The sequence below is a fragment of the Meleagris gallopavo genome, chromosome 3, assembly GCF_000146605.3.
Source record: "Meleagris gallopavo isolate NT-WF06-2002-E0010 breed Aviagen turkey brand Nicholas breeding stock chromosome 3, Turkey_5.1, whole genome shotgun sequence".
NCBI classification, from domain to species: Eukaryota; Metazoa; Chordata; class Aves; order Galliformes; family Phasianidae; genus Meleagris; species Meleagris gallopavo.
The window spans coordinates 45,118,048-45,132,795 of NC_015013.2; the positions used below are offsets into that span (position 1 = coordinate 45,118,048).

The window sequence follows — 14,748 nt, forward strand, 5'->3', positions numbered from 1 at the left end:
TGCTCAGCTACTCTATAATAGTCCTGTTCATGAAGCTGGATGTTGCTTACACGTATGTTATTTGAAATAGAAAGACTTATTTCAGTGAGGCTTCTCCTGTCGGAGAGGGGATCCTCTAAAAGCAGTGCCAATCTGACTTCTGCTTTAGTGGAAGTTGTGGATGGTTATTAGTGATTTGAATAGGATTTTGGAGTTTTTCATGGTTACTGTATATGATAAAAATCTATTAATATTTCCCTAAATCAGCTGCATCTGTGTTTGGAAACATCCATGAATGTCTTATTTGAAAGCCAGTGCTTTTGCAGCTCTTGCTGATTTTAAAAATCTTTGTACCACTTCAGTAAATGAGATCAGATTCAGCTTGACCACTGCTTTCTGTCCTTTCATAAACTGATAGGAATACAGTTCTCTTCTACATTCATAAAAAAAATAAAGAAATGTACAATGTTAAAACTGGTTTGAATTAGGTACGCTTTCCAAATTTAATACTGCAAGATTGCTTTTTTCCCCTTCACTACTGTCTTTTTTTTCCTTTTTCTTTTTTTTTGAACAAAAAGGCAATGTCTTGGTTTATCCACTTTTACAGGATGAAATCAACCAGTCTCCTTAGAAAACATACCACAGTTTCTAGCTTAGCTTAAATGTCCTTACTGGATTTTTGTGCCTTAAGTATCCCATTGTATTTCCTTTCATTTTATCTCATGCTCTGTAGTGATAATTAAAGCAATGGGGCAATGTTTGTAATTGCTATTTATTTTTCTCTCTAGCTGTGTGCTGCCCACCTGCCAACCCGATCAGAGGCACCAAACCACTATCAAGCAGTGTGCCGAGCTCTGTTTGCTGAAACAATGGAGCTGTACACTTTCTTGGCCAAAATTAAAAGTGCAAAAGAGGTAAGCTTTTGAACTTGTTGTTATGTGAATTAGGCTTACAAAATCACTTCTGTACTCAGCCAGCTGTAGATGTCAGATGCTTCTGATAACTGAGAGTAGTGTTAAGGGAGAGTAGTTCTACAGCCAAGTTATGGTGGGTTTGCATTATGTTATGTTTTTTTTTTTTAATTTTCCCTTGGTCTATCAGCATCTGCAGATGTCTCACAGGAATTGTCATTAATTGTGACCAGTCTATCTGGGAGGAAACAAGAACATTTACCTGGAGTGTTCTTTTATTCCAGCGTACAATATACAGGGTGCTTGAGTCTAAAAACTTCTCTGGTGTTTCAGGGATGTTGTTAAGAGTCTGAGCTTTAACTGTTGTTCCTCAACTCCTTCTTATGGCTTGTCTTTGACTGGGAATTTTCTGAGGTTCTTCTTGCTTGTATTTTGTCCCCAGTCAGCAACTTTCCTTACCTTTCCTGTATGGTTGGCTTGTCTGTCACGTACTTCACAGCAGAGTCAACTGAAATAAATACATAAATCCACTTGTAGGTAATGCTTCCTGTGTTTACTGCTGGCTTGGTTGTTACTGTTGTCTGAAAGGCCATCCTATGAACCACTTCAATTAAATGATTTGGCTGAAGAATAACTTTGAGGGTGGGTGGATTTTTTTTGATGATGGTTGATAGTTTTGGTGATCTGATCTGCAGAATAGCTCCATAAATTGTTGTCTCATGTTAACAGATTGTGTGTATTTCATTGGAAAGCCAGCGGGTGGGGGGAAGGGCAGAAAGATAAAGATGCTTTTAAAAGCTGGCTTCTTCACGAAAGCCAATCTGTCAATTACTCTTTTTTAATAAAAATCTGAGGGGTTTTCTTCTATGTAATGTCCAAATAACCTTTTGAAGATCAGTGGAAAATCTTACAGGTCGATATAACTATTATGCTTCTCAAAGAGGCAGAGCATACTCATCTGTGCATGCATACTCCCACTCCCTTGCTTCTGCTGATCCTAGAAAATGAATGCAGCAAGTAAATAAAAAGTAAAAATGATAATAAAAAAAGAATCCATCCTTGTCAAGTTAATGAGCTGAATCAGCTCCCCTCTTGTTGGGTCAGATGAGCCCCAGAGCAGCACAAGAGAGTTCTGTTGTCACACTGGTGCAAGATGCAACCAGTCAGAGGCATAAGAGGCTGGTGCTGTTCTTCGTGTTCAGAGACATGGCTGAGATGCATCCATCCAGTGGGGACAATCCTCCAGTGATGTTTTTCTATTGCACAGGGTCAAGTTTCACCTCCATTTGTCCTCCAGTCCTTCTCAAGCTGAAAGCAATTTTTAAACTGAAGCAGTATCATATGCAGATAATTTTGACAGTGTCAGCATGGCTAAAGAGCCACTTGTTTTCTGAAGTGCCTGTGTTACAGTTCATCTGCACTCAATGCAGATAACACCAAGAGCATCTCAGTTCTAAAGCCATCTCCTGAACCTTGACATCATTAACTTCACATCTGAGCATTTGACTGCTCCTTATTGCCCCAACCATTGGATATACTAATTGAATGATATGTGCTAGAAATGCCTTAACCAACAGCTAGTACAAAGTCTGTGCTGAGACTCGAAGATAAGACCCTTTAGGGTTCTTTTCCCACTTAGAGAAGTGCATTTCCAGCAGTTATTAAAGATTTCAATGACATTAAGTGGTAATGAGGTGTCTGTATTGCCTATGTTGCAGTAAAATGCTGCATTTTATAATTATTTCAATTATCTTAAAAACATTTGTTTATTAAAATAAGCGCAGGGGTGTTTTAAATGTGTGGATTATTTAATCATCTTGTAATTGGACATAAAACCCAACATCTGATAACACCACAGAACATACCATAAGTTAATCACAAATGAAGGGAACCATTTGCCTCTCAAAGGCTATTAGGGATTGTTTCAAAGCGCATTTAGGTCAGAGGAGGTAATCCTTGTAGATGGAATTCTGGCCCTACCGAGACTTTTATCACTGTACTTCCTGAAGCCAGAATTTTGATCCTTTGATTTAATTTTACCCTGGATCAGTCTCCCAGTGGGCATAAAAGAAATGAGCAAGAAAATAGTCCAGAAGCTGCTTCTAAGACCATGAATTCCTTTTCTGATGTGCTAGATCCTTGCTTGTAGTTTTTATCCAACTATAGGTTCAGATACAGCATGATTCTTGAAAATAACGTAGCATAAAAACGAAAAATAGGTGAAGCAAATACAAGATGGAATGCTGTAAATCTTGTTATTACCATTTTTGAATAACCTCTATAGTTTATACTTTAGACAGGTAGAAGTCATGTGATCACACTAGGTTTTCACCACTAAAAATTTCAGTATTATTGAAGTGTTCTTATTCAAATACATGGAAGAATCTTGATTTATGAGAAATATGGTTAAACACAATTCAAGTCAATAAATTCCCTTTCATTTTTTAATGATCATATGGGTAGGGGTATAAAGGAGAGAAATGTATTATACTTAAGTGAGAATATTTTATCATCATCAATTTGTAGTGATTGCAATGATAAGGAATTGAGGAAAAACAAGTTATATGTATCAGCTTCAATTTAAAAAAACAAATTTATACTGTGTTATATTGTGTCTCTGATACTAAAGATACCAGTTTTAAACTATTTGTTTATTTTGAAAACTGGGAACTTAATTTGGAGAGCTTTCTTTAGAATCCTTCAGACCTAGACACAATTGTGGCGATGAGATTAAAATAAAATTAAGAATTCTAAATAGGAGAAAAATCCTCTAAAATGACTTAAGTAACTGAACGAAGTAACTTTCCTCGGAATAAAAGCTACTTGGGCTCATACTAGGACAATTGAGTTGTATCTGGAGATCCATTTCCGAGATACATGAAGCTCACTCTTTTTGCTCAGTAGGCACTTAAACAGCCAACAGTACTGCAGTGGGAGAGGGAGAACTTGTCTGCAGAAATTCACTCACCAAGAATGGACCAAATCTGATCTTGCAGTATAGCCCAGAATGGGGTCAGCAGCAAAGTATGCTTTGAAAGAGGCGGAAAAAAATATTACTGTGATGCTGTTTTCAATTTGTCTCCATACCAGCTTGTCAGGATTTTGAAAGTTATTGGCATTTAAGAGGGCTGGATCGGGGACAGGATGTATAGACCTTTAGGATCATGTTTAGTTACCAACACATCTACCAGGCATCCACGTGCTTCCAGTCTGTCACGTGAACATCGCTAGCGTCATAGCAAATGGAGCGTAGCTTCAGATAGAGCTTTACTGGCATGCATTTGGGTGAGTGCATTACTCAGAAATGATGAAACAATGAGTGAGCCATTTATGTCCTCTCCATGGATGTCAAATAAAACGTTTCAGGCACTTTGTCACATACTTGATGCCATTTGGATTTTATTTCCAGTCTGATTCTTTGTGTATAAGGGATCAGCAGCAGAGATGACTTGCAGACAGGGAAATGACGTTTCCACTCTTAAATAAGAGAATGAAATGTTAGGTCTAATAGTTGTAAAGGGCAGGACTCAAGCCAGAGATGAGAAAGGTATGATACTACCATTGCAATAATTAAAAAAAGACAACAGAATAGCAGCAGTAAAAATGCCTATTTATTCAGAATAAGAGCTGGGGTTGAAATTTAGTTAATTAATCTGACCTAACTTTGCATCTTATTGCAAGGTGAAGGTATTGTATCATGTTTACTGGCTTGGGTTTTTTTTCAGCTTGCTGGCAGCATCTGTATGCTGCTCAGGCTCTGCGAAAGTTCCCCTTGCTGCTGATCCACCCTGTGTACCATCTGCTGCCATTCAGAAGTGGTCTTTGGATGAGCTAGGATCTACTAACTCCATATCCCGCTGTGCAGACACTTACAGCTGATGTCAAAAATAAGATACAGCTTATTTCCTGCCTTAGGCAGGAAGCTTTTAAAATTGCAGTAAGGAACTTCCTCAAAAAGGGGATCTCCTCCTCATTCATAGTGTAACAGTGTGGGTCAAAACAAGGTGGAGGAAATTTATGTGTGTGTGAAGGTAGCTTGAATGACTGTGAAAATGAATGTAGTCTGAAAGAAAAGATTTATTTTTTTCAGGATCATCAAAAAGTTATTGAGATCACCTTTGCTGACACCTAGCAATAGACAGAACTGAAGGCACAAATGGGTGATATCCATGAGATAAAACAAATGTTGTGGAGTGTCACATATATTGCTCAAAAATGGCAGCAAATGTGACTGAGAGACACAGAGAGGCTATTTAAGCAAGGAATACAGAAATTGCTGTTACAGACTGGAGTGCAGATCCAGTCTGCTGTCTGTTGTGAGGCTGTTTTACAAAGAGGTTATATTCCCTAGTCCTCCTTCAATTCCATGTTACAGCCCAGGCTTACTTCCTTCTGAAGGAAATGCTCCACATGTACTTACTGCCTGAGTGACCAGTAATGCATCCTTGCTGCAAAAAAGGTTTGTGGTGTCTAGGGCTGCATTAGGTAAAGTGTTGCCAGCAGGCTGAGGGAGGTGATCCTTCTTATTGGTGAGGCCATACTGACTGTCCAGAGTCCAGTTCTGGGCTCCCAGTATAAGAGAGACATGGACATACTGAATGGTGTGCTTCTTACATTTGAATAGCAATTGTATGAAGACTTAGTTGCTAGTGCATTTCATGTGATGAATCTCGAATACTCGGAAGAGGAAGTCTGAATTATCCTCCAGTTTTCAAGTAAAATTGAAAAGAATTGTTAATGTACAAATGGAATGCAAGAGCTACTTCTAACTGTAATATTACCTGCTATATAGTTTGTTACAGCATATAGACAAATCTGGATTTGACCCCCTAACTAAGTGCAATTTCTTTCATTTTTAAAATATTGTCATATTTACCTTTTTAGATTTGATTTCTGACTTGATGTTTTAAAATGGCGAGTGTTTGCTGTAACAGTCTTTTAGAAAATTAAGAATTGTATATAATCCATGTATGTACAATGGAAAGTAAATCTAGAAATAAATCTGAAGATAGTCCAGTGAAGGGCCAGGAGGATGATGAAGGGACTTGAATATATCTCCTGTGAGGACAGGATGAGTGAGCTGGGACTGCTCAGCGTGGAGAAGAAGAAGCTCAAGAGGGAATGATATCAGTGTCTATAAATTCTGGAAGGGGGAATGCAAAGGGGACAGGGGCAGGCTCTTTCCAGTGGTGTCCAGTACCAGCACAAGAGGCCACAGGCACGAACTGGATCACAGGAGGTTCCCTCTGAAGAGCAGGCAGCACTTCTGTGCTGTGCAGATGACGGAGCTCTGGCACAGGCTGCCCAGAGGCTGTGGTGTCTCCTCCTGGTGTCTCCTCCTTGGAGGTCTTCAGAAGCCTCCTGGCTGTGGGCCTGGGCACCCTGCTCTGGGTGGCCCGTTTGCAGTGGGCTGAGCCAGGTGGACATGGAAAGTACTGCCCACTTCAGCTGTTCTGGGATCTTGTGAATGGCACCCACCAATACTGATGTCAGCCTGTAGCAGAACTAATCGTTTGTGACTGAGCTGTGAGTGCTAAACACACAACTGGCACAGCTGGTGCTTAAAGGCAGCACGTGATGTGGACAGTAGTTTACTACAGGAAGCATTTTGTAGGTACATGTCTTAATGTGCTACTTGTCTCAAAATTGACACGTATCTCCAAATTTTTTGAAATGGAGGCACATCCTAAAGTATAAAGATTAATGTTCCTACCAAACTAATTAAAATTTTATATAGTTTTTAATTGCTCACATCTTCATTTTCAGTGGGAGTTCATTGAAAACTTGTCCATAATTTCATTATGCATGGTATGCCTTTTAATTAACTAAGTTATTAGTAGAACACAGATGAGTCTCCAATCTGTTATTTTTGTACTGTTAAACTCTGCTACCTATGATTTCTATCCTTTCTAGTATAGAATCACAATTCTTTCAGTCTGCCTGCATATATTTTAGCATTACATATAGGAAAATGTTAATCTGCAAAATATAATAAAAGATGTAAGTAAAAATTAAATTGTTACTTTTTTTTTTTTCCCCTAGCTTCATGCTATGTAAAGACTCAACTGGAAAACAGTTAATTAAGAAAGTAGATTGTTACTTTTCATTTAACATGGCTATACTGGTGTAATATTGTACAAAATATTGTTATAAAGGTAGTTAGTTAATAGGTACCTAAATAATGTTAATGGATAACTTATTTTGGAAATACAGTCATTAACCAAGTTACTCCTAAGAGTCTCATGACTATGAAAGCTGTTAAATACACTTGCTTAGATTATGAGAAAGCTGGAGAAACTGATCCACAAACCTTTCTGCTTTAACCTTGATCTACCTGCACTCCCAGGCTTGCAGTGATTACACTTTTGCAACTGTGTTGTCATCAAGCTTGCGACCACATCACAATTTGTTTGATCCCTCAGTTGTGGAGCCACTGCAATCTTTTTAATAAGGGAAAAGTCTACTTGTTTTATTGTGTGTGTGTGTGTGTGTGTGGTGTGTGTGTGTTGTGGGCATTGTAATTCAGTGTTTCAAACATTTGGTTGGTTTCTTTTGTTTGTGTTTCCCTCTTTATTAATAGTATGTTAAGCAGTACTGCTGCTTAAGGTCACTACTGCCCTTTCTGGAACCCACACCACTGTTTATGAGAAACTTTGTCTGATATCCAGTGATACTCTTAAAATGACGTGAAGAATGAGGGAATTCTTCAGAGACTGCTGAAACTCCCTTCAACAATTGTCACCTGGGTTAAAGGAGTTTGGGCATCTTCATAAACAGCACATTTTTTATGAAGAAAGGCTGAGGGGGCTGGGATTGTTCAACTTGAATAAGAGAAGGCACCAGGGAGACCTCATCGTAGCCTTTCTGTACTTAAAGGGAGCTTATAAGCAGGAGGGAGACTGACATTTTACATGAGCAGATAGTGATACAACAAGGGGGGAAGATTTATTTTGGATGTTAGGAAGAAGTTTCTTACTTTGAGTGTTCTGGAGTGGTGGAAGAGGTTTGCCAGAGAAGCTGTGGTGCCCCATCCCTGGAGGCACTCAAGGCCAGGTTGGAAGGGCCCTGGGCAGCTGAGCTAGCAGCCCTGCTGATTCCAGGGCATTGGGGATGGCTGGGCTTTAAGGTCGCTTCCAACCCAAGCCAGTCTGTGATTCTGTGGAGTAATGCTGCTGGCTGAGCCTTTGGAATTTAAATCAGAATGGATAGTTGAATACATAAAAGCAGCTTTTCCCCATAGACGTGTTATATATTTTTAATTGACACAAAAGGTGGAAGAACACGTTATTAGTTTCCCTAATAGCAGTGTAAGAATCACTTGCATCAGTGACCAAGTGAACAAGAATTCATATTCTGAGAACTGCAGGTGGTTGGGTTGTGAGACTAGTGAAAGATAAAATGAAGATCTACATTCCTGAGAATATCATTTTCAATAAAACATTGTGTTTTAGAGCACTTTGTGGAAGCAAGTCCTTGATGCTTTGCTGACAAGTGCCTTACATAAGCTCCCATCTGTCACTAGGCATAGGAGCACGTGTCCCAAATGAGGGACAAATGTGGGACACAGAGCAGCAGCAAATCAGCTGCCAACTTGTAATAGTACAGAAAGATATTTGAAGAAATTTGGTATTTTTGTTACTAGCATTTATCACACAGTGCAGTTGGAGAAAAAAATGGCCAAATGCTGTAATGGTTTAAAAAAGCCAGAGCTGTTGAAACCCTTGCTGCTTACACATCTAACCCTTTTTTCCTGAATGTGTTCCCAGCCTGTAGTAGATGAATCAGATCTGTGGTATGGGTCTGAGGTTCTGGGATCATTTAGAAAAACCCTTTTAAGATGTTTTCACTTTCTAAAAAGGAAACCCATTTAGGCTTATTGTATTTATTATTCTGTAATAGATTTTCTTAATCCACCCTCCCAAGGGTAAGAACAAATGGACACAGCAGCTGAGGTTACTCAAAGGTTTTGGATCACAATGAAGTTTTAACAAACAGTCTGTTGTGTTGTAAATGTTTGGTTTCCATAATTTACAACTGCAACCTATTCTGAAACCTACTGATAATGGCAGGAGGTGCTGGAAGGAAATAGTAATATTTCATTTTGTCTAGAAATTTAAACGTAATCGTTTGTCATTGTGAATTTATTCCTTCCTAAGCAGCACCTGGCAGATGAAGAAGAATTAGAGAAATTTCATAAATCCTGACTGCAAGGACAGAGTACTGTTTCTTTTTCTCCTGATTTTCCAAAGCTAACTATATTTTATAGCGATGGAAATTACTTCACAGTTCTCCAATTACTGAATGATGAGCTGCATTTAGGGGTCTGAGCTGCTGCGAGTAAGAGGGATCTATGCCGGTGACAAAGTGACTTGTTCTCCCTGCAGGTTTTCCTCCCCAAACAGCTCAGCGTTGGGTGGAGTGGGTGTCTGTGCCCACACATGAGAAGTGCTAGGAGCTCTCAGCTGGATGAGGAGGATCAGGATTCTAGCCTGGGCAGTAGCCTGTGCTTATGCCAGCTCATTTGTGTCGTACAACTGCTCTTTGGGAGACCTTCTGCATGGATGCTGGGTTTGGCTCTCACAGCTCCCCAGTGTTTGATAGCCAGCATCACTTACACCCGAGCTTTCTAAAGTAGAAACTCCCCCTTTAGCTATGTTACAGATAAAATAATTAGGTGGTTGCCTTATTTGGAAGATCTTTCAGATGTTTAGGTGTTGAGTTTGGGGTTTGTTTTTTTTTCCATTTCTTATTCTTAACTGTAAAGAAAAATAGTTTGTAGTCTTTTTAGCTTCGTGGAATATTTATGTCAGTCAAAGGCATCAGCCTTTGGGCATAAATCTGCCCAGTTAAGTGTATTGTAGGGAACATTGTTGCTGAAGTGGGTAATTGCTGCAGGTCTTGCTAAACAAAGTGGAGGTTAAACATCTGGAACATGTTAATTTTAAAAAATTAATACGTACCTTCCAGAAGGTACATGGAAAGCAGGAGCAAATCTGACAGCTGTGAGTTCATTTGCTGAAGATAATTATTTATTATGATGAAGGAAAAGGAGAAAGCCTTCAAATGATTTTATTAGTAAGTGTTAGCCATTCACAAGAAGGCAAATAAATTACAGTTCACAGATGCCACCATCCTCAAAATTATTACTTCAGCTTTGGAAATGACACAGAAAAGAAGGAATGCTGGATGGGAAAATATGCATAAATGAGGCTTTTGTGTTACCAGTTCTTACCATTTTTGTTGTTTTTTTTCCCTATGAAAAAGGGTTATGGCCTGTAAGTGTTAGATTGAATGCTGTGCGCTGCAGCACAGCCAACACGAGTTTTCATGTGAACACTTTTTCCCAGCTGGGCATTCTGTGGCAATGCTGCAAGTCGTGCCAAAAGATTCCTGGAGTATGCAGTGGTAACTTACTTCTGTAGCATGGGTGATTTAGAGGTTTTCTGAGAGTCTTCCTATAAATTATGTATTGTTTTTTATAGCACAGGGGTAGTATTTCTTCTTTGATGTGAAAGCAAGTTGTGTTGTTCGCTTAAATAAGACAATAAATAATCCATCTGTTATCTTTCCAAAACCTCTGTGGTGGCTGACTCACTCACATGTCTTTGTCATCAGCTGTGGTAGATACTTGTTACGTGTGCAAATTAAGCCCTCTTCCAGTGCTGGCATTTCTTCCCTAGAAATGAGTACAGCTTAGGAACTACTTGCAGGAAAAAATGTTTTACAAGTTATGCTTATTTTTAAGCTTTCTGGGAAGCTGAGAGGCTGAATTGAGTCTCGTTCAGGTCCCTTAAAAGAAGAGCTTGAGTGCTCAGCAGCATGAGGAATGTTTTTAACATACAGATAAATATGTCTCTATCAGACCTCTGGACTATAGGTTTAGTTTTATACAATAATGAATTTGTTAGCAGATTTAACTATCAATTTTAATACATAAGTAACAAGAAAACAGATCAAATTAAACATTGGTAAGAATTTCCTGGAAAATGTTCTGTTAAAGTGGAATGGAATGGAGTATTAAAAATTTGTTTGTAGTGCCGATTCCAGAAAATTTCAATACAGAAGTAAAATAGAAAATAGCATTTTGAGTATGCAGTTATTTGTGAATAGGATCATTTCTCTGAAGTCACTCAAACCACAAATTTAAATCTTTTATTTGCATATGCCTGTATGTGAGCTTGCCTGTTTGTTCACTGTAACTTTTGTTAGTATAAAAACTTTGTTATTCCCCTTTGCAAACATTTTCCACATTTGCATCATCTTATCTTGTTCATAAATAGTAATTTTTACTTACAAAAGATCCGTTCCCCTGCCTTACTCACAGATTTTGGATTCTGAGTAATAAAACCACGTAATTGTGCTATACAGGCTATTTAATTTCTATATAAATACAAGTCTGTCACTATTCTATTTAAAGGATTTCACATAGTTTATTTCCTCTTGCAACTGGTTTCTGGGAATTCTCATTCTGCACAAATAAGCTGTCTACATAACAGTACTTTTGTTATGAATTGTTCCCTTTTCTATTTTGGAGTTTAACAAACTTGCTAGTATTTTTTTCTTTTTTCTGTGCATAGCTTTAAAGTATTGCCACAGTCTAGTTTATTGGCTAATTTTCTTTTCATTCACAGAATCTGAAGAAGATTCAAGAAATGGATAAAGAGACAAGTGATGAATCCAGCACAGATCTTGATGAATTAAAGAATGCTGACTGGGTAAGACAATAATTGAATACTGATTCAGCATCATCAGTAATTTATAAATCTTCACAGTGCTTACCTAAAATTGTTTATTAAAGTCAATGTTGATTGAAATCGAGAGTCCTCAATTTCAATCTCCTATCCACCACCTATTCTTTCTCCTCTCCACCCATTGCCACTGCTCAAAAATACGAGGGAAATGCACATGGCAAGCAGAGCAAAAGAAAATTGGGTACAGAGTGTGTTACTTACTAGACCTCAGGATTTGGAATCTGTTCCACAATTTCTGTGTGAATTGCTGCTAGAAATTTTTTCAGAAATAATGAAGGCCTAAGGGAAACAAAGTTTAGGATTCTATCACTGTTATAGTTCACATTATACTAGTTGTATATCTAGAAACTTTCTGATGTGCATATGTACTTGAAATGACAGTTTGGATACATGTTAGGAGAACTTGGAAATCTTTTTACTGTATTACTTCAGTGATGAATATCACTTGAGGTGAGACTGAGTTGCAAAAAAAGTTTTCATAATGGTCATGAGGATTAAAAACAGGGTTATATAAGATAACAACAAACAAAATGGGTGATGCAGTTGTATATATTTGGTGGTGTCCGAAAAGGAGAATGAGCAACAATCTGGGTTAGTATACAAGCATTAAATATAAGTTTGCTCTCTTCTCTTCAGGCTCGTTTTTGGGTACAAGTGATGCGGGATTTACGAAACGGTGTCAAACTCAAGAAAGTCCAAGAGCGTCAATACAACCCACTCCCCATAGAATATCAGCTCACACCATATGAAATGCTGATGGATGATATTAGATCCAAACGATATACCTTAAGAAAGGTCATGGTGAGTCACATTACTAGAATTTGTCAAATCTGAAATGTTAATTTATTTTTTACTTTTTTTTTTTCATTTCTTCATTTAGATAGTATTGATCATGGGTTTTATATGGCATCTTAAATCTGTGTAGTGTATTGAGGAGAAAAATGTGAAAGTAACAAATGGGTGCTTTGTTTTCCATATGGCAGGCATTTAAAATTTTGAAAGACATTCTTATCACATGCTTGAACAAATTATTTCTGTTGGTTTTATGGTAACTGTAATAATCATACCAAGAGTCCTGTCATATTTTCTACTAAGATACTGTTTTAGGCTTCTGCAGGGGAGAACATTTATGTTGAGATGCAACATAATTTATGCAATATAAATATCGCATTCCAGAATATAAAGTGTTCTCCTGTTGTTACATGAGCGATAGATACTGTGATGGAAGAGGAAAACATACAGTGTTTGAAAACTTAAATTGCTATGATCTGCTAATAATTTTCAAGGAGTGCGTTCTGTAAAACATTTTAAGTCTTCAATTTGTAGAAGTACAGCTCAATTATTTTCAGCATATCCTACCTGAAAAAAAAACAATGCTTGAGCAAATTGGAGAGGATTGATGAGCCTCCTCCTAAATCCTCAAAAAGATACATGTAAGACTGACCTGGGGAACTCTTTTCATCAGGACTCATTTGATATCTACTGGCATCTCCCAGTTCTTTTGGTTTCTATTGTGTTCAGCATTAAGATGTTCTTCCTAATAAAGCAGCAAGTGACTTATCCTTACTAGGACATTTTAAACCCTTTTGTCAAAGGCATGTATTTAGTCAATATCAATATTCATGCCCTGCACTTATTATCTATGCCTGTTATTAGTTAGAGAAAAAGCATATTGTTAGAATATCCAGTATTCAACTATATTTGCATTCCTGAAAAAAAGGTGACAGAACTTTTGCTAGTGAGAAAGCCATGTTTCCAGAAGAAAATTCGGAGATGAAAGAAGCAGCAAGCATGTAGTTCTATTAAAGATCACTAGAGAAAATAATAGAGGAGGAAAAAGTTGGAACTATAACATGGAGAACAAATAAATGAATCCTATTACAATGTAAGTGCCTTTTGTTGTATGAGGTGAAAGTATTTTCCTACTCAAGGTCTGAATTTAGACTATCAGGTTTTTGTCTGCAGCAATTTTTCTGGAGCAATTTTCTTTTAAGTCATTAGGTTAAAATACACACCCAGGAATGATGTCTATCTATCTTTACACTAACAATTCAGAAAATAGTGCTATCTGCTCATACTGTCCACTGCAAAAGAACAGTTCCCTCAGTTCCTTAATTACTGTATGCAGTCAGGATAGTAGCTGTGTTTGAATGGGAACCCCTGGGTCATCTGTTCTTGCTTTTGGCATGCTGGGCTTTAATTCATCTGTTCAGCAGGATCCTGCCTCTTCCAAGGAGATTTTCTTCATTATCTAGTAGGTATTGGAGGCACAGCTGCTCCCCTGTTCATCCAGGCTCTCACTGTAGATGAAATCCCTGCAATCATCTATTTTTGTCCTTCTGTCTTGCCTACTAGGTGGATCCAAATTGACCTCTGGGCACAAACATGAATTGAGATTCCAATCAGCTGCAGGTACAGGACCTGTAGTGTTATCTCTGAAGCAATTGCTGCCTTGGTCTAACAACTGCTAGTGACTTGCCATTAGAAAAACAGCTTCTTTCTTATTATAAGCTGTCCAACCTATAATCTGGATTCTGCTGCAGGGTCTGCCAGCAGAATGTGCAAAGCACGCACAATAATAATGCAGGTTGATATGAAATGTGTGGAGCCTGAAGGATTTGTACAGAATTACAATTTTGGTTAGATGTCATAAATACAGCATCTTCTAGCTGACTGCTGTGGGTTAGAGCTAATTATATATATTCCCATCGGAGGAGACTGTCATGCTTCTTGAAAAAAAAAAGGAAAAAATGACAAGAACCCCAAATCTGAATTTTAAAGCAGCCTGGGAAAGATGGATTATGTTTCTTTCTACTTTTCTTTCTAATGCCTATGTGTAAATCTGCAGCTTTTAATTTCTCCTCCATTCATAGTGAGTTCTCCTTCCTGCCCACTTCCCCTCTCCAAGATGCGCACTGCCCGTTCTATTTCTTGAGCAGTAGCAGTTCTTACATTAGTTTTTCAGTGCATGGCTCTGAGGTATCTTCTATATAGTATCCAAACATATTATTATTGCTTTATAATTAAATTCTTAAATTATGGTGCTCATATCTCAGTATTAGAGCTCTCCACAAATATATTTGATACAGTAGTATTAGCTTGACTGT

At 38.0% G+C, this 14,748-nt stretch overlaps 1 protein-coding gene across 2 annotated transcripts in view; it reads left to right on the forward strand.

Moving 5' to 3' along the window:
* The window catches only part of SPIRE1 (spire type actin nucleation factor 1), a 111,706-nt gene that overhangs the window by 63,073 nt on the left and 33,885 nt on the right, over positions 1 to 14,748 (forward strand). For both annotated transcript variants that reach the window (XM_010708765.3, XM_010708766.3), the window contains exons 3-5: positions 768 to 893; positions 11,522 to 11,605; positions 12,278 to 12,442. In XM_010708765.3, the coding sequence (XP_010707067.1) occupies positions 768 to 893; positions 11,522 to 11,605; positions 12,278 to 12,442 (375 nt within the window). The remainder of the gene's footprint in view (positions 1 to 767; positions 894 to 11,521; positions 11,606 to 12,277; positions 12,443 to 14,748) is intronic.